Source organism: Dama dama, chromosome 8, assembly GCF_033118175.1.
Source record: "Dama dama isolate Ldn47 chromosome 8, ASM3311817v1, whole genome shotgun sequence".
NCBI lineage: Eukaryota > Metazoa > Chordata > Mammalia > Artiodactyla > Cervidae > Dama > Dama dama.
In genome coordinates this window covers 10400330-10420513 of record NC_083688.1, presented here as the reverse complement: position 1 = coordinate 10420513, position 20184 = coordinate 10400330, and the positions used below count along the sequence as shown (strand labels likewise).

General features: G+C 42.3%; 1 protein-coding gene and 1 non-coding gene across 3 annotated transcripts; both read right to left on the bottom strand.

The window, feature by feature from the left end:
- Positions 1-383: 383 nt before the first annotated feature.
- On the bottom strand, positions 384-18486 carry PPP1R8 (protein phosphatase 1 regulatory subunit 8). 2 transcript variants are annotated; one of them, XM_061148340.1, is made up of 7 exons: positions 18340-18486; positions 16341-16401; positions 11176-11329; positions 9677-9897; positions 7991-8135; positions 3067-3131; positions 384-1831 (listed from the first exon to the last, which is right to left on the bottom strand). In XM_061148340.1, exons 1-7 carry the CDS (start codon positions 18393-18395, stop codon positions 1478-1480), a joined length of 1056 nt encoding a protein of 351 aa, XP_061004323.1. In that variant the 5' UTR covers positions 18396-18486; the 3' UTR covers positions 384-1477. The 2 variants fall into 2 exon arrangements, with proteins under 2 accessions (XP_061004323.1, XP_061004324.1); XM_061148341.1 differs by lacking the exon at positions 9677-9897 and having other exon boundaries at positions 11176-11347; positions 18340-18412.
- Positions 14612-14777, bottom strand: LOC133061080 (small Cajal body-specific RNA 1). Its single transcript, XR_009693913.1, has one exon. It is a non-coding gene; the product is annotated as a small Cajal body-specific RNA 1 (non-coding RNA).
- Positions 18487-20184: the final 1698 nt, after the last annotated feature.

Below are 20184 nucleotides of genomic sequence, written 5' to 3'. Positions count from 1 at the left end.
ACTCCACTGAAACGCCTCCTAAACGTCCTCCCCTTTGCTGCTCTCACCCCCGTGCTTCCTGAGCTGTGGCTCAAACGCACACGGCTGCAGCCAGAGGGCGGTGGCCACACCGGGACAAGGGCGCCAGTCTCCCTGTCAGGCTGAGGCTCTGCCTGCTGATGAAGGGCAGCAGGCACCTCTCAACCCACTTTGCTCAGTGAGGCTTCCTCAGGGGACTGGAATCTCTAATTAGAATTTCCAATTTGTCAGGGGGCATCTTTATTAGTGGTAATAAAATGGGGACACAGAGCCACCTCCCAAGCCTGACAGCTGTACCTCTGACAAATATTCCCGTATGGCAGTGGAAGTAGGTGATGGCAACTGAATCACAAACTGCACCGGAATGACAAAAGTTACGTTTAATTTACAATGTAATAAAGGTTACAGGTAAAAAGCTACACATAAAGCGTGAAAAGGCCTATTACACAAATGTACAAATCTCTGTACAAAGCTCTCATCAATGTGGCCTACCTTCGTCTCCTGTGTTTGTTAGCCAGGTCTTCTAGTCTTGGAGCTCTGGGTCGAGTGGGGGAAAGAGCCTCCGAACCATCATCTAAAAATGTCCTCTTAGAGACATCCGTTACTTCAAATTAAAAATCTTTTCCTTTTTAATTAGAATTGCTCTAACTGATCATATCCTTTAAAAATTGCCTTCATAACACACTCAAAAAGGAAAGTAATACCTTAGAGAGTAGAGGACAGTACCCTGAAATCAAGTGAGAAGTTTCCGCAAGTACTCAGATTTGACAAGAAAAACAGGTAAAGTTCAAACAATACTGTAAGTTTAAAACTATCAACCTGTGTCTATGGCACTGGTCACAGATGAAGAAAAATCAAAATGTTCTCATTCTAACAGAAAGGACAAAAGAGAAAAGCCTAACTACTGGACCTCAAAACCACTGACCCAGGAAAACACTTTTGAGTTTAAATCTTAGCTTAACTGGAGAATTTTAAACCCTCTTGTTAAGCAACCTGGAATCCGTGGCAATCCTTCTGCTACCTGGACTTGCAGGGATAGTAGGTATAAATTAGGCCACTGGACCGACAAGGTTGGTGGGGCTTCTGTCACCCCCACAGCTCTGGATTCAACTTGAGGGCCTAGAGTTTCTCCCTGGGGTATGTGACCTTAAATAAAAATGACCCTAGAAAGAGGGAGAAAAGAAAAAAGGAGAAAAGGAAAGCCTGGGGAAAAGCCAGGGCAATCTATTTAAAAGGATGTATGAAACATTTCTCTGCAATGAAAGTGTTCTGAAGACAGGTCTTTCTGGGATATTTCAACTTCACCCTCCGTTTTAATATTACATGGTCAGGACCCCAGGAGACCTTCTGAAAGACGATACTGCGCACATGAAAAGTTTTTCCCCCTAGTTCATTAGCTCCCCCATCACCCTTCCACCCCATTCCCACCCAAGCCCACCCTCCTCCATGACCAAAAATATCAAATCAGTAAGGAAGGTGTGGGCTTCTTGCCCGGCCACGCCTCTTTTGCGTATTTCTTCTTCTTGGGTTCGTTGACAGCTTCGGGGTTATAGACAGCAGGGTTTGGTGCAGGGTTCATGTTCACTGCTGACGGCACAACAGGAGTCAAGTCCACATCAGGAGCGAGGTTCGGATATGGCATGGGCAAGCCACCAATGAGTGCTGTCCCATGGATGCCGTGTGGCTGGGAGCCAGCTTCACTGTGTGTGGGGGGCAGGCCCCCGTAGAGTCCTCCACTGAAGGCAAAGTTCTGCATGCGCCTGCTTCCTGACTCCTCCAGGCCCAGGGAGCCAGGGCCCTCCACCCGCTTCTTCTGTGGTTTACAGAGGAGACAGAAGTGAGACAGAAGAGTGCTGTTAGGTTCTTCTACTGCAGTCCGAGAAAAACTGGGAAAGGCCCCTGAATCCCTAACTCGTTTGTTTCCCAAACAACCCATCTCACTGTCCTGAAATCTGAGGGTCTGAAGAGACCTTACAGTGGGCATCTAACATATGGCTCCTAAACACTGCTCCAAACAAAGCGTTCACCATCTTACGTCAAACTGAGAAAAATGAGGCCAGTGTGTGAACTTTTCATAAAGTAAGACTTATCCAGTTTAAGTGACCATTCTTTACCCTAAGGTCATGCCTCTCTCTCTTTTTTTTTTATATTAAAATGCCCTTTTAGGAAACAAAGGTGATTAATAGATGGTTGCAAGTATTCTAATTTTTATTTTGGGGGGAAATACACAGCAGAAAATTCCAAAGGAAGAAGAAAGAAGAGAAAGGTGCTCAAGGGGAAACGTGACACAAACTCTACGGAGTTGTATGAAAAATTTCATCTTGTAGTTTTTCACATCGGACTAAAGTTCAATGAAAGATCTTCCTGAAACAAAGACTAACCAGAAACTTGACACATTTCTCGAAATAATATATTCTGAAGACTAGAGAGAAAAAAACAACTCTCTCTAGCAGCTCTGATCAGCATCTTCCAATCACCATTTGAACACCTCTGCCAAAAGGGATCTGCTTCCAGGGGCCATTTGCTCCCTTTTGGAGCCCTAGCTGTCAGGTGGTTCTCCATGTGTTGAGCACTCAGAACATCTCTGTAGCTTCCACTTCTTGGTTCTTCAATAGAGCTATCTTTAAACCTAACCCAACATGGGCTGGCTTTCGTATCTGTGCCACTCCTGTTCACAAAATAAAGCCATGGCAAAAGCCAGAGGTGCCATGCCAAAGGCAACTATGCCTCCTCTTTGCCTAACAGCTTACTCCAAGTTAAGAAGGGAAGACTAAAGAGAGGTGGGTACCCTACCTCTCTGCACCCTACCCTGCTGAGAGATAAATTTACAGACTTCCATCACATTATAATTTACATGCAGCATTAAGCTGGCTCGTCACCTGCAGTTTCTCTATGGCACTCCAGGATCCTGACACACAGATGGGGTAAAAGTATTCCCAAAGTATGAAAAACAAGAAAGGGACAAAGAAGGTGTTTTAAAATTAAGCCTACACACTGAAGAGTGGGTTTTTAATCCAGATTATATAACATTTCAAATATGCTTCCTACCTTGACTGGGACCACTGCAGTCTGCACCATGTTCCGAAAGCGACCGACTGAAGGATCCACATCCTCTGCAAAAAGACATGAGGGCAGGGTTAATTCAGTAATCAACTGGGAGGATTAAAGTCACATGTCTCAGTGTGAACAAAGCCATCACAATAACTCATATTAAAACAGTAAAATACAGCTAACCCTTCAGGTGTTTACTGGGTATGTGTTCAATCCTCATAACAACCTCATGAGCTAGGTACCACTAGAGTAAACATGTAGTAGATGAGAAAACAAACTCAGGCTTGGAGGAGGAAAATGACGGACCCAGTCACCTCACTGGAGAGGAGCCAGAATATAAATCTCAGCAGCCAGAAACAGGCCTGTGCTCTAGACCACTTTCCCATTCCACATACTTCCCTCTTTCGAGGGGAGATTTAAAAAAAAAGTAGACATCATCAATCTCATGTTAGTAATAAAAGAGGGACACCTCTTTTATTACTCACCTCAAGAGGTCACACACTTTGCCTTTTGAGCTGAACACCTGTACACAGGCACACCTCGCTTTACTGTGTTTCACTTTGCTGTGCTTTGCAGATATTGAAGGGTTTTTTAAAAAAAACACAACAAAATCAAACTGAAGGTTGGTGGCGACCCTGCATTGTCAGATGATAGTTTGCATTTTTTAGCAATAAAGTAGTTACTTAAAGCATTGTAAAGAAACAAGGACACGGGTTTTTTAAAGATATAATGCTATTTTTTAGACATAATGCTATTACACACTTGTAAATGTAACTTATATATGCACTGGCAAACCAAACAAATCTGCGTGACTTGCTTTGACATTTGCTTTATTGAAGTGGTCTGGAATGGAACCCATAATATCTCCAATGCATGCCTGTACAAGGAAGACTCACTAAAGGATCTGAAGCCCCTGCCCAAGCAGGGTGGGAGAGCTTTTCACAGCTTAGACACACACTACTGCACCCTCCAAAGCTTCTAGCTTCATTCATTCACTCCGCCAGGAGAAAGGACTAAGATCAATTTAAGGGACATGCTTGCAATCAGTCTCTCGTTTATTGGACAGAAGACATGGAAATGAAGAGCAAGACACTGTCCTGCCTTTAAGGAGCTCAGGGCTATAAAGCCAGATGGATCACAATACAAGGGAGGTGCTTCAAGAGAAGTATGAAAGTAGTGATCTTGGAGCACAGAGGGGAGACTGGGTTGGATGACCTACAATGAACAGTTTTCTCACTGAAGACAAAGTGTGGGGAAACAGGCAAGCACAGACTAGAACATTACTAGAAAACTAGAAAACACAACTCCCCGGCCCTTTTATCTTAATACAGTGGTAGGAAAGGAGTTGTTTCCCTAGCAGACATTGTACACCTTATTTTAATGCATTGAAGGTGTTTGCTATTTAAAGAAACACTCCTGTGAGTCCCTTTGGGATATAAAGTATTCCTTATTTAGTTGAAGAGCCCCTGGTTTATTTAAGTCTGGCTTTTCACATATTACTGCTAAGTCACTTCAGTCGTGTCCGACTCTGTGCAACCCCATCCCTGGGATTCTCCAGGCAAGAACACTGGAGTGGGTTGCCATTTCCTTCTCCAATGCATAAAAGTGAAAAATGAAAGTGAAGTCGCTCAGTCATGTCTGACTCTTCGCGACCCCATGGACTGCAGCCTACCAGGCTCCTCCGTCCATGGGATTTTCCAGGCAAGAGTCCTGGAGTGGGTTGCCATTGCCTTCTCCGTTTCACATATTAGGATGCCTCTAAAGAATACACCCTGGAATTACATACACAAACAATTGTTCAATGAACGAACGAACAGCTTCTATACGGAAAAAGAAAGAGGAAAAGGTACCCAGGCTCATCAGGAAGGAGACAAGGTCTCTAAAAAAAGGCACCCTTATTTTCTCTCATTACCATGGGAGCCCTATTCCAATCATCCCTTCAGGAAAGCTAAATGAAGTGCAAGAGCAACTGGAGCCCAAGAAGCATAGCTAACAGGGTATGTGCCCCACGAACAACACAGGCCTGTGGAAGTGAGGACAAGGCCATCGAGGAGACCCTGTCCTGTGCTGGCTGAACAGTGTGCGGGCCTCTCGCCCTTTCCTCACTCTCAGGCCATTCAACTCCTGGAGAGGGAGTCTACCTACTGCAGGAAATCTCTGCTCCTGGAAGATCTACCAAGAAGTTCCTTGCCAGGTCTACTTCTGGTATAGGAAAGTCTACACAGGTAAATGCAAAAGGGCTAGCAGATGACTGGGATAATGGCTAACATTTATCAAGAGCTACTGAGTGCCTGGGTGAAGCACAAGCTGGAATCAAGATTGCCAGGAGAAATATCAATAACCTCAGATATGCAGATAATACCACCTCACGGCAGAAAGCAAAGAGGAACTAAACAGCCTCTTGACGAAAGTGAAAGAGGAGAGTGAAAAAGCTGGATTTAAAACTCTACATCCAAAAAAGGAAGATCATGGCATCCAGTCCCATCACTTCATGGCAAATAGATGGGGAAACAATGGAAACAGTTGACAGACTTTATTTTCTTGGGCTCCAAAATCACTGCAGATGGCAACTGCAGCCATGAAATTAAAAGACACTTGCTCCTTGGAAGAAAAGCTATGACAAACTTAGAGAGCATATTAAAAAGCAGAGACATTTACTTTACCAACAAAAGTCAAAGCTATGGTTTTTCCAGTAGTCATGTATGGATATGAGAGCTGGACTATAAAGAAAGCTGAGCGCCGAAGAATTGATGCTTTTGAACTGTGGTGTTGGAGAAGACTCTTGAGAGTCCCTTGGACTGCAAGATCAAACCAGTCCATCCTAAAGGAAATCAGTCCTGAATATTCATTGGAAGGACTGATGCTGAAGCTGAAGCTCCAATACTTTGGCCACCTGGCGGGCAGAACTGACTCACTGAGAAAGAGCCTGATGCTGGGAAAAATTGAAGGCAGGAGAAGGGGATAACACAGGATGAGATGGTTGGATGGCATCATCAACTCGATGGACCTAAGTCTGAGCAAGCTCTGGGAGTTGGTAAAGGACAGGAAAGCCTAGTGTGCTGCAGTTCATGGGATCAAAAAGAGTCAGACATGACTGAGTGAGTGAACTGAACTGAGTGCCAAGCACAGATCTGAGGTATTTTCCATGTAATCATTTAATCTCCCCACCAATCCTGTGGGGCCAGAAGTCTGACAAGTCACTTGGCCAGAGGGTCACAGAACTACCAAGCAGAGACATGAATTTCATACCCAGGCCCTCTGATCAGAGCCCACACTCTTAAACACTCTGCCATACTCTCCCTAAACATACTGCCTTCAGAAAGTTCCAGGACAATAATTTTCTTCTTCTTCATTTTAGCCGCACCATGTGGCATGTGGGATCCTAATTTCCTGACCAGATACTGAACCCACGCTCCCTGCATCAGGAGCACAGAGAGCCACTGGACCACCAGAGAAGTTCCACAATAATTTTCAAGAGAAAAAACAGAACATATCAGACCCTAGGTCTTGAAGAAGACTTAATGAATTATCTAGATCAGTCATTCCCATACTGTTGGCTGTTCATCAGTACAAATAAGAGCTTATTAAAACTACAGATTTCTATGTCCAACGTCTAGAAACTCTTATCTGGCATCCAGAAATAAACTTTCTAGATTAGTCATCCAGCTCCTGACTAAACATTTCCCTTGGGCATTCACGACTTTGACAAGTAATTCATTTCACTTCACACATCATCAGAAAGTGAACAAAAGTCACTAGAATGAATGCTCCAATCTCTTTCACAGGAATTCTTTTAATTCTTCTTCCAAATATAAGGATTTGTTGTTGCTTTTTATGCCGAGCTAAATACTTGCTTCTCTCAGGCTCTGGTTTCGCCTACTCATTCCTCGCGAAGGTCAGCCTTGCAAACATCCACCCTCAGGGTGCCTCCCCCCAGTCTACTCTCCTTCATGCACATTTCCCAGCATTCAGGGACCACTGTCTATAGCTGAGAGTCTCCTTCCCCCTTAAGACTACAAAACACATTTAGTATTTTAGTAGAAGTTATAGCCTTAAAGAGGCCAGTCTTCAATTCAGTTAATAGTGGCAGAAAGTTCTCCAATTTTAAGAGTTACCAGTCATACACAGAACCCCATGAAGACAATAGTGTCTGCGCTAACCTATACTTAAACTCTACTATGATACAGACATATTGCATCAGCAAAGGAGAACTACAGCCATGCTCTGTATACTGAATCGTATGGGCCCTTCCTCTAGCTACTTCTTTCACACTGCAACTCAATAATGCTTGAGTGTTCAGGGCACTCCATCAATGAAAAGGTATAGCTTGTTTTATTGTACTTCACAGACACTGAGTTTTTTATATCGATAAATTTGAAGGTTTGTGACAACACTGCATCAAGTAAGTATTTCAGTGCAATTTTCCCATTCACTCACTTCCTAGCTCTGTGTTACATTTTGATCATTCTCACGTTTCAAACTTTTTCATTATTATTACAGTTGTTATAGCAACCTATGACCAGTGATCCTTGTCGTCACTATTGTAAAAAGATTACAACTTGCTGAAGGTTCAGATGATGGCTGGCATTTTTTAGTAATAAAGTATTTTTTAATTAAGGTATGTACGTTGTCTTTTTAGACATGATGCTGTCACACACTTAACAGACTACAGCATAGTGTAAATGTAACTTTTGCGTGTACTGGGAAACCAAAAAATGTCTGTGTCTTGCTTTACTGAAATTCTTGAACCAAACCCACAATATCTCCAAAGTATGCCTGTACTGTACAAAAATATCTCCCCTCAATATAGCACCTGTTATTCTAAACCTTGTTGAGAAACAACTGACCTAAACCTAGAGAGTGTAAACTACTCTCTAGGATCATAGCCTTTTCATCAGAAAAAACTAGGAAGATACCTCACCTGGGTTGATGATCTCATCATCCTCACTAAAGGTCACCCGTGAGTTCTTCCTCTTCCTCTTTGGTCTCTGAATGTCCAGATTCCCCTCCTCAATGGTAAGAGTGGAAATCCGCTTGTTGTGGGCAGTGTTGAATTCTGTCAGGTTCTGGGCCAGAGTTCACACAGGAAAGATAGGAATAAGTACACAAGGGATTTGAAGGAGGATATTACCAAACAAAGAGCAGGAAGGTATTAGGAGCTAACCTTGACCTCTTCACACAGATGAAATTCTCTTCTGCATTCAGAAAAGATTCATTATTGTCCCTAAAGAGCTAATACCAGCAAGCCTCATTTGACAGAATGCGAAACATCTTCAGTGACCAGTGAGGCAGTGATATTCAAAAGGGGCTGAAGGACCTTGAGCTGAAAAGAAGTCATCTGTGCAAAAGCCCTTGAGTTGAGGTTTGGGGGTTTTTTGAAGAAGGTTATCATGTCTTCATGCTGAGAATTAAATGAATGCGACTGGGAAGAAATTCAAGAACTGTTTTTAAGTAACAAAACAGATGAGAAAGGAAAACTGATAGTTTCTTTCCCAGTAGCTCTCTCCTTTAAAACTAGTAAGGACGCTGCCAGTGCACTGAATATTTGGCATTAATATTTTGTCACTCCCCATCCCTGTCTGGCCCCATTTCTATTCATAACTATCCATCTATCTCAGTGATTAACTTGGCCTCAGCACTGCTGCCTGCCTCTTTTCAATCCCTTGGACTTATTCCAATCTGCACTGCAGTTTGAGACATCCCAAATGTCTTGAGAACAAGACCTAGAGATGACAGGAGGAGGCATGGAAGTAGCCTGGAAAAGAATGGGCAAGAGGGACTGCCAACCAGGACCCTGGCTATGAGGCTACTTATTTACAACCAACTAACTTCTGAGTTGTAGATTTCTACTGTGCTTTTTTCTTCCTAACATCTGGGAAACTGCCTCTGTATACAAGAAGAGTAAATGTATGTGGGTGGTTAAGGACAGGCTGGCATTTGATCTACCTGGATAGACCAGTCACACCAATGCAGTGACAGGCATGGGAAGACAAAAGCTACACCACAAACTACTGGGGTCAACTCTAGACAAGGAAAACCTTAACACATTAAAGTTAAATGTTGTAAAATTCAGGGCAGCCAGGTCCAGACAAAAGCAGTCTAGTTCTACTCAGAAGATTCTTGGGCTGATTGGATGGTATCAAAAAAAGCTACATAAATGAATGAAAGCTTCATTCTCTGTTAAGCCAGTGCTGTTCAAACAAACTTTCTGGATGATAGAAATGTTTTCTATCAGAGCTATTTAGTATGGTTAGTCACTAGCCACATGTGACTACTGAGTACTTTGAATGTGGTTGGTGGCTACTGCATTGGATAGTGTAGCTCTTAAGAAATGTAATTCCCAGCCTTGGCTTCTAACACGCAGCAAAGGTGCACACGACAACCATAAGGGTCTACTGGCTAGTCAGCCCTGGTTATATATAACCAAACCCACACAATGCAGATTTCCAAGGGCCACACCACACTGCCAAAGTGGCAAAGGCTTATCACTCTGTTCAAGAAAAACTCCAGCTGCTAAGTCACTGGCATTTCAAGCTACACAGAACAGCTACATACTGCAAAAACCGGAGTCTCCAAGACATAACAATGACATGGACAATAGAATTACATCAAGTTCTGTTTCCTCCTCTGGAAGCCCCAGTAAGCCCTTGAGTTCATCATCCTCTCCACCCATCTTCTCATCTCCTTTCACAGCTGATGGCAATGTCTGAGGCTTCTCACGTAGAGTGTATGCCCTTGTGGATGCACCAAATGAGACCGTGGAGTCGATGGGAATTTGCTGAGGCTTGTGAGGCTCCAACCGAATGTGACCCAAGAAAGTGCCGTGTGCTGGGAATAACCAAATCAGAAATATAAGAGAGGAAAAGAAAAAAACAAACAAAAAACAAACCTGAGTTGCAAAAGAGAAGCTTCTGCCAGCACATCAGTTTTGCTTTTCAAAACAGAAATGGCATTGGGTCCACTCTGCATCCCTTGTCATGAGTCACAACGAAAAGGAAAACTCCTTCACTGAATCCTGAATCACTATAGTGGATTTCTTACACATCTTCAGACCTGCTGTAACCCCACATAACAAGTACCTCTGCAGCCAGACTGGCTCCATTCTGGGTCCAGCAGGAAAGGCTCCAATCCAGCAAAAGCCATGCCCCGCAAAGAGGAGGACAGGAACTGCTGCGGTCTGACCTCTCCAGCCCCAAGCCTAAGGAATATAGGAACTGCTGGATGGGTAACAGTTATACTTGGGGTTTCCCCAGGATAAGAAATGCGGCTGGCTGAAACAGGTGCAATACCAATGGCAAGGTAGGCCAAAAATCCTACTGGAGAGTCTGGATATTTTTCCATGTCTACATTCTGCATATTATGAAATGGAGAGAAAAGAGATAAATTTGCAAGTACGGACTTATGAGACAAGGCTCTCCAAAACCATCATATAACCGTACTGGGGTAATGTGTGCATGTGTATGGGGAGGGGGAAAAGGAGTAAAACACGATGAACCCAGGAAGGAGTTCCTTTACATTCCATGCTGCAATTAATTATACACAGGTGAAAATGAACAAACTTCAAGGCCCCATGTAGTCACGTTTTAACTGCATTTCTGAGATTATCTCTGACAAACTTGAAAATCTTATAGTTGGAGTGTGCTCATAGAATTAAAATTGGTATTAGTAGTAGTAATCAAAGCAAAATGTAGCTGAGATAAAGAACCTATTATAAAAACTGAACTTGCTCAAAATAAGGATTCTTTTAATAATGTCCTGTACCCACAACTCTACTACATTAATGGAGCTAACCACAACTTCTGCTTAAACTGGATCTCAAGGGCCTACGAACACATTCCCTAGTTCTTAGGTGTTTTTTTTGTTCTCCCTATATACCTATTACTCTCCTCAGGAAAGCACTCCCTAATATCTTCTTCTCTTTCCACTCATCAATTATTTCAGTAAAATAGGAAATACCACAGGAATGGAGAAGGACTGATTCAAAAACCAAACATAAACTTCCTTGATGAGCAATAAAACACAATTCCAAATCTGAAGAACCCAAAGAGCATCTCCACACTGCCCAAAAGGGAATGTATAAAACGGGATGGGATATGAGTTACTTACTACTGTTGAGATCTATTAGGAAAACTCTCTTCAGATGCTTGTGGTAGACCAAGGCAGCGTGGACCCGAGAGCAAGACTGGTGGTCAATTGTGAAGTCACACAAATCAGGGTTTCGCCCAAATAAGTAATACTTCTTCTCATCGATAATCAGTTTCTAAATAAATATAAAATACTACATAAAGTTTGTTTCAATAGGGTTTAGCAAAAATTCTTCCAATAAAAGTAGAGCATATTAAGGTAAAATTCCTTGTCAAAGTAAAAAAAAAAATATATATATATATATATTTCCTATTATTCTTCAAGATAAACAGCTCAGAAAAATTTAGTAACATTTCTGGGGGTTGGCAATTATTCTCCCCAAATATAGTGGTCTCATGTTGAGTGCTGATATGAAAAGAACTTTCCCTAATCCTATTAGATGTAAATGGCCTGCAAGAGAGGCTGTCTTCTTTTCATTGTAAATTTAAGATTTCACTTAACTTTAGGTTGAGCAGGAAATAAAAACATAAGCCATGCCTATAAAGGAATAAGACGTCTTTTATTCAAATGAAGATTATCTACTGGTTCACAAAGGAAGGGAGGTATAAACACTTACCTATATTCTAATCATGCTGCCAGAGCCCCAACTTATTTTTGGAAACCCCTTGAAATCAGAATTACATTAGACATCCCTGTATGAGCCTCTAGATCTAACTTTATGGTCCCATTTCATTTTGACCACAAAAAAGCATTACTCAGAGTTAACTCTAAATGAGTACTTGCTGTGTCCAAATATGGTATGACCTCACAGGGCAAAGATTTTCCAGGTTTGAGGGAAGAGAATGTAGAGATTCACATTTATTGAAGGGCTATTTTTTGCTAGGCATTTTAAGCATTATCTCATCTAATCATCAAAACAAGTCTGTGAACTAAACATCACCTTTATTATAGAAAGTGAAAGTGTTAGTTGCTGAGTTTGTCCAACTCTTTGCAACCCCATGGACTGTAAACCCGCCAGGCTCCTCTGTCCATGGAATTCTCCAGGCAAGAATACTGGAGTGGGTTGCCATTACCCGCTTCAGGGAATCTTCCCGACCCAGGGATCGAACTGCAGTCTCCTGCACTGCAGGCAGATTCTTTACCGTCTGAGCCACCAGGGAAGCCTATCACCTTTATTATTAAACATAAGAAAATAAATTCAGAGAGATGAATCTAGTCATTCAAGGCAGTCAGGCTGGTTAAGTAGCAGATGTGGGATTTAAATTCAGGTATGAATAACTTGCAATGCTAATATTCTAAACAACAGTGCCATGGGTCTGAAATAATTCTGAGAAGAACTCCAAAATGTTTCTAACCACTCCTGTGAAACTGGAAAAAATAGAACTATATAATGTCTCAATATAATAGCAGAAAAGAGGATTTTGCAGAGCAGCAAACTGTTACTTTAAAAATTGTAGGGGCTGACGTAGCACTATTAACTTTCATTTTACCAATAAAGAACTTTCTTTTACCATTGTCACCGATCATTTTATAAAAGAAAGGTCATTTTAACAAAAAAGCAGGGAGGACAAGGATAAAGGGCCACTCTTTGAGTTGAATTTAGCTTTATGAAAAATTCACTACACTGTCCTTTTCTTTTAATCCTAGATCAGTAAAGCTTTTGCCACATATTGGTTGTGGACTGGGCTGTCAAAGATGAAGGACTCTAGGTTAAATTTTTGCTAACACTTCGTTCAGTTCTTAAGGTCTACAATTTGAGCCTTTGAAGAATAACCCTCATTCATATACATTATGTTGTTCCTTTACAGTTTTTATTTTTATCTGCACCACGTGGCTTGTAGGATCTTAGTTCCCTGATCAGTGACTGAACCCATGCCCTTCGCAGTGAAAGCGCCGATCCCTAACCACTGGAATGCCAGGGAATTCCCTGTTTTTTTCCTTTAAACAGAATGTCTCACTAAGCTCTAGTTCACATTTCACACTATGCTCCTTCTAAAATCCCTGAGAGAAGACAGCACAAAGCTGAGTAAGGAAGTACAGTCAAATTAAGATGATACCAGGCTAGGAATCAAGAGGCTTATTTTTCGTTCCTGGCTATGTCACTGAACTCACAGTGGGCTACTATTCTCCCCTATGCTTCAGTGTTCTTACAAAACCAGAAATGTACCTCACAAACTGGTAACAGTTAACAACTGCTGAGTACTTAAGTGCACACATTGTACTATGAGATTTATGCTATGTCATTTCATCTTCACAGCCACACTGTGAGGTAAGTAGGTACTATTATTCCTATTTTTATAGATAGGAACAGTGAGGCATAAAGAAATTAATTAATATATGCAAGTTCACACTGCTAGATATTTATAAACTGGATCAGAAATTCAGGTCTGCCTTCACAGAGTCTAAGCTTTTATAACCACTATATATTTTCTTCACTATTCCTGCATCAAAAAATCCACCATATGGCAAAAAACATTTAAGGAGTGAACAAGTAGTATAGGTCACACTCTTAATTTTTTTTTTAAACACTTACCCAGTTCCTTGCCAGCTTATACTTTAAGGCTCAAAGGGATAGGGGTCACTTTTGGGAAACTCTGTCCAGCAGAGCCCACTTGCTGCTGGCAGAGCTTGTCTCAGGCCCCTAGTGCTAGGGGGCACCAAGATTCAAAAACAGTCTGACAGCTCAATCCCACAATCATCCCACGCCTGCTTAGACCCAAATATTAAGACTTGGGTTAAAAATAAGATATTGTTTTAGAATTGAGAGAGCCCTAACATGTCAACATGTTTTTTTCTCTAGGTAATATCTATGCAAGTTGAATCTCATAGATGCATTTCCCATTCCTATCTATTTGCACATACATGATGTCTTCACAAACTTAAATTTGCTAACCACAGAGCTCAAAGGCTGGACTTAAACAGTCATAAGACCACCAGCTCTTGGGTTCTAATACAAAACTGATCACCTTCTATGATTCCAGGCTTCCCTGGTGGCTCAGTGGTAAAGAATCCACCTACCAATGCAGGAGACACAAGTTTGATCCCTGGGTTGGGAAGATCGCTGGAGAAGGAAATGGCAACCCACTCCAGTATTCTTGCCTGTGAAATGCCAAGGACACAGGAGCCTGGTGGGCTACAATCCACTGGGTCACAAAAGAGTTGGATACAACTTAGCGACTAACCACCACCACAAGGTGAAAATACCAGAGATTTAGGTGTTTAGAGAAGGAAAAAGAGAAAAGGCCTCCAAATTAAATATGCACATTCACAATTAAAGGTATCTCAATTATAGAAGTGTGAAAATGTAGAGAAAAAACAGTATGCCTCAGAAGCAAAAAAATGAGTGAATTCTTAAGACAACTTGCTTCTTCTGTCCAAGTGAATGAAATAATGCACTGGCCCTTCAGTAGTCACTAAACCACAATTGCTTAAACAGCTATGGCTAATACCATTATCCAGTTGTGCCTCTGAGTTATAACTCAGAGTGTAGCTTTACACCCTGGGCTTAAAAGACTCATGGCTTTTGTTTTAATATTGCACTTCTTAAACCCAGCTATCACAACACATCACAGGCCTCTGACATAAGGCTTGGACATAGATAGCTCGGTTAGTATCAAGTGCTGCCTAAATCCTTAAATAATAAGCAGATTTGGAGTTTATTTCTCTCAGAAACAACACAGTGATGCCTACGGATTGTAACATGACACCTCTGTGGCAACTCAGCACACCTAAGAGCACTGAAAGACAGCATTACCAGTTAATGGAAACCAGTAATCAGAGGGATGTTTGACAAGTTAAGAGTGCTTTGAAAATATAAATTATTTCTAAAAAATAAAAATACATAAGTTATTTCTGAAAAGAATTATATTATCATTAAAGTTAGGCTCCTTATATGTTTCTCCCTATTGCAAATTAAAGATTTATTAAATTCTGGTTAAAAAAATAGATTCCTATATGTCTACTGAGCAACATTTTATATGTGTGGAACAATTTATAGTTTAAAAAAAAAAAAGACATTTTAGCTAAATTATTCCCTTGAATAATCCTGATATTTTGTAACCTTTAAGATAGAAGAACCCATGACAAAGTGGTTCTAAGTGACTGGCTAAGGGCTTGATAAATTCATCATAACTTCTGCCTTAATGTTTTGCAAAATACATGTATCACTACAACATCCTGAAAGTGAAAACAATGTATTTATAGAACATCCTTCAGGAGATCTCACAGACAGTTTTCATTACAGAGTGCAATGTTTTTACTATATACACCAAAGAAAAATAACTGCACTCAATAATAGAGCCTTTAACTTAAATATCTGAGCAAGCAAACATAAAGTTGGTTGAATACACGAAGACTCACAACTAGATGGCCACAATGGGCTTAATCCCCATTTCTTGGTAAATAAATGGCAACAAAAGAATTTTAAAAAAAAATCCACACAACCTAATAGCTAATCAAAATTCGTGTTCCCTTGCAGTTCTATGTGGTTTTCATTCTAGAGACTTGGAGAAAAGCTAGAATGCTGCTACACTTGTTCTTTATAGTACTTACTTCAATTATAATCATGTAAATTTTTGTATGGTTCTGTGTTTCCCACCAAATGATTTCTTTGAAGACAGGAACCATGTTCATTTTGTTCACTGCTGTATTCCCTATGACGAGCACAAAGACTGGCACATAGTAAGCACTCAGTAAATGTTTTAAATGAATGAATGAATTTCATCACCATTTCCATTCTCTTTTTTGAACATGTGTCTTAGTTTACTCTCTTCTATGAAGGGCTTTAGCTTGAATCTCATAAAAGCAACTTAAAAGTTGAATTCAATCTATATCATTCACTTTCTTCTTCAATTATTGCAGACCTTGCAACTTCCACACAACTCCACATACTCAGAGAGAAGGAATTCACCAAGTTATAGGGCATCCAGTTTCACTGAGGCCTACAGGCCCACGATCTATTAAAACCTTTCATTTGGAAGGTGAGAGAAGTCACAAAAACACACAGTATCAGTGAAGATACACATTGGCATGTGTTTTATCACTATGTGCTTTTAATAGAAAAAAATCAGGATGAACAAAAGTAGCATTGCTGGAAAACAAAGCACAGGAGAGGGGGTGGAAAAGTGAGTCACCGGCAAGAATCTTCAGTGTGGTGGGGAAAAAAGAGAAGACGTGTATTTCCATACCTCAATTAGCTTGTCTCCTTTGACTACATCCAGATGTAAACCAGGAGGGGGTTTACCTGCCCTGAAAAGTAACAGTGAAAAAATATTTTCAGGATGAGTTTGCAAATGCCATTTACAATCATTATCCCATTCAACACTGCAGCTCTCCTACCAGCCTATAATTAGTTCATGTTCAAGCAGAAATGTCATCTACTTCACTGTTATTATAGTTCCTTTCTGCATTTGACACTTACCTCCCCAGTGATTCAACTACTCTAAAACATATTTCAGGGGATCTGTATTTAGAGCAGCACCAAAAAAACCTGTATTTTAACACTGAATTATCTACCTTGGAGAGAAAGCAGCACAGAGAATGCAAGTACTATAGTTGGGGTTGTCTGGTCACTTGGAGTTTGATTCTAAGATTGCCACTACCAATAATACCATACAAAGGTAGAATAAATCAGTTGGTGTCTGGGGTTGATCAAGGTAGACTTATCACAGAATAAACAGAGGGTATTGTCCTGAGCTCTGAGGTCAAACCAGACACATAATTTAGGCAGTTAGGGCAATCCAAAACTATGCCATGAAACCAGGTACTAATAAATACAAAAGATATTTGTTACCCTGAACAGGTCATTCTACAATGGCATGTATAAGGGAACTTTTCTCTATACTCCTATAACCATACCATCCAAGGGAGACACATATATGTCAAAGCACCTAACACAGTGTCTGGTGCACACCAGAAGTTAAGGAAATGGTAAGTGATCTTATACAGTCTCTTCTAACTATAAATTTACTATCCTGGCCCAGTAAACTTACAGTTAGAAGACATAAGTAAACATTCTGAAATCAATGCGGCAAGGAACCGAAATGGACACAATTTGCAGACTGGAGCAACTGTGTGTTGCAGAAGTGCAAAGGGACTCAGAAAATAGCTACACATTCACTTGTTTCCTGTGTTTGCTCCTCTGAAGTTTGAAGGAAGAACAATCTTGCCAGAGCCCCAACATCTACGCACACACGCGCGTGCACACACACAAAACACAAATGCATTCATTTACATCTAACTGAAGAGACAACACAGTCATCTCACAAGTCTGACCCAACTCCTCTATGGTGGTTGCTGGGAGGACAGTGCATTGGACAAAAGCCCATTTTGTCTGGAAAACAGGAAAAGCCAAGTTACATCCAAAATATGCTTTCTGAACTCCTACTATGTGTCTGGCTCAGGCCTAGGAACTGTGACTATAGAGATGCATTAGGCAGCCCTTGCCCTTGAGGGGTTCAATATAACAGAGCCAGAGAGAAACACACACATAACAATACACTGTGATGAGCAGAAATAGCTCTAACTCGGATGGGTCGCCTTGCCAGGCAATTCATATAATTCATCGTGTACTCCACTCAAAGACTAAAATTATTCCATTATTCCCAAGAACTTGCGAAGGGAAGAAAGGGGTTCTTCCTAACAAGCAAGGATGCCCTCTGGCGCCCGACTTCGCGCCAGTGGCTGAGAGCGCAGAGGTAGGTCAGAGCCGTTCCTGCCCTCAGGGAGCTCCCAGTCAGGGAGAGACAGGCAAGGATCGCACCAGGCTGCAGTAACAACCGCGGGATGCGAGGCTCCGAGCGGGAATCGGGGCCAGGAAGCTAGCTCGCGCGCGCTCGGGACAGAGAGCGGGGGGCAGGTACCGGGCTCCACAAGAGCACCAGGCACTCAGTCAGGAGTTGGGGTAAGTTCGAGGCCAAGGCCCCGAAGTGCCCCGGCAACAGGCTGACTGCCCGAGGGGCTGCCTAAGCCAGCGCCTCAGAGCCCCCAACTCTGGGTTTCCTCAGTTTCTGGGCCCGGGCTCCGAGCTCCTGGTTCCTCCACACGCCGCCCGGCCCGACGGACAGTTCTCCCTCAGTCAGTCCCAAGATGTCTGGGCCGTTCGGCTCGCCGCGAGAAATCAGCCGCCCGGCCGGCACAGGCCAGCGCAGGCCAGGCCACTTCAGCGCTGGTCGCCCCGCCACTCACCAGGTCGGGCAGTCGAACAGCGGGAGGCTGGAGCCGGAGTTCGCGGCTGCCGCCATCTTGCGTCTCCCCCTCCCATTTGGCGGGCCCTAAGCACGCTGGGAAACTGGAAGACCCAGAAGGGGAGAGGCGGCTTCCCAGCGGCCTGTGCGTCTGCGCGCGCACACACACACCCACGCACGCACGGACGCACCGACGCACAGCGCGTTGTAGTAGAGGTGGAGACTGGGATCCTGTTCAGGGATGTTTTTCAGGGTTTGAGAATTGACCTTCTCTGGAGGCCAGGGCTTCTCTCGGTCGGCAGCTTTCTGAGGAAAATGGGCTCGTAGGGAGGGGTTCGGTTTCCCTCTACGTTCTTTTTTCAAACACGCTCCCAGGCTCTAAAGTCTTGTGATGCCACCCTTGCCCTGGGCTCGCACCGTCAGCCTTTTTACTCCCAAGACGGAGAGAAGTTAGAGGGTATAGGGCTTAGGGATTGGAAAAACACCAGTCTGTTGTTTCTCCTCTGATGGTCCTGAGAAGCTACCTTACGGGATCGTGTAAACTCTAGACAAACAGGAGCCAGGGACGGATCCAACCAGATGGCAGGCGTCCAGATCATCAAAATGCATGAATGAAAAGCTTATTTAATCAAGTGGAGGCCTCTTTGGATTTTAAAATTTTGGTCATAGTGACTAGATTGTATAAGGAAGACTTAGGATTCAGGTCTGCTTTTGTCCAACAGCTGAGTGAACGATCATCAGCAGGGCTTCTTGGTTGTAATGGCCTATGTCTACTGAGTGCTTATTTGGGCTAGAATGTAGTTTATATGGATCATCTCATTTAATCCTCAAAACTCTCTTTGAAATAGGTATTATGATCCCTGAGGGGAGGCTCAGAGAGACTGAGTTGCCCAGCCTCACACTAGAACGAGTGTGATTCAAACCTAAATCTGTATGAGGCCAAAGCCCATGCTCTTGAATCATCACTCTCTCTCATACTTTGATGTTGGTATGGTCATATTTATTATTAGCATGCAACTGAAGCCCAACACTTTTTCAGTTTTGTAGAAAACATGAGAGGGTTATCCAACCTGTTTTTTTCTTTTAAGGAAACCAAATGCAAAATTACTGTTCACCTATAAAAAGGCATTGCATGGCAAATTATCTCTTTCTCTGGTGGAGTTCTTGTCCTGATTTCCTACTAGTGGTCCTCTAGATTTTAAATCGAACATCAACCTGTTCAAAAGATTTTGCCCTGGGTGACATCTCCAGGCATCAAGATTTAACTGTAGCATAATATTAACTTAGAATTTAAACTGATCAACTCTTAGAATACCATTTTCCACTGGTCTTCAAAAGCACAATAAACTCATCCAGCAAGGATGCTAACTGGTCAGATCACTTTTTGTTGTTGTTGTTGTTGCATCCGTGGCTTTCAGGATCTTAGTTTCCTCACCAGGGATTGAACCCAGGCCACAACAGTGAAAGCACCAAGCCCTGACCACTGGACTGCCAGGGGACTCCCTCAGATCACTTATCAAGTGAACAGGTTAATATACCCCCTTTTGCAGCCCTGCAATTCCAAAGATAGACTAGGCCAGTAGTTCTAAACTTGGTTTCAGGAAAACAGGCTATAGCTCCCTCCTTTGAGCACAAGGACTTGATTCTTAAAAAGAATTAAATCGTCTCAAGTGTTTTGAGTGTAACAGAAAAAGAGAAGGTACTTTTATCTGGAGAGATTGTGTGGGCCTTTGAGGTCCTATGCCCTTTTCAGGCATGAGGTGGTATTGAAGCCATTTCTAGCTATCAGTGACCTTAAGAACACGTCAGCTTCATCTTTCAATTTCTCAGCTTCCATGGGTGGTCC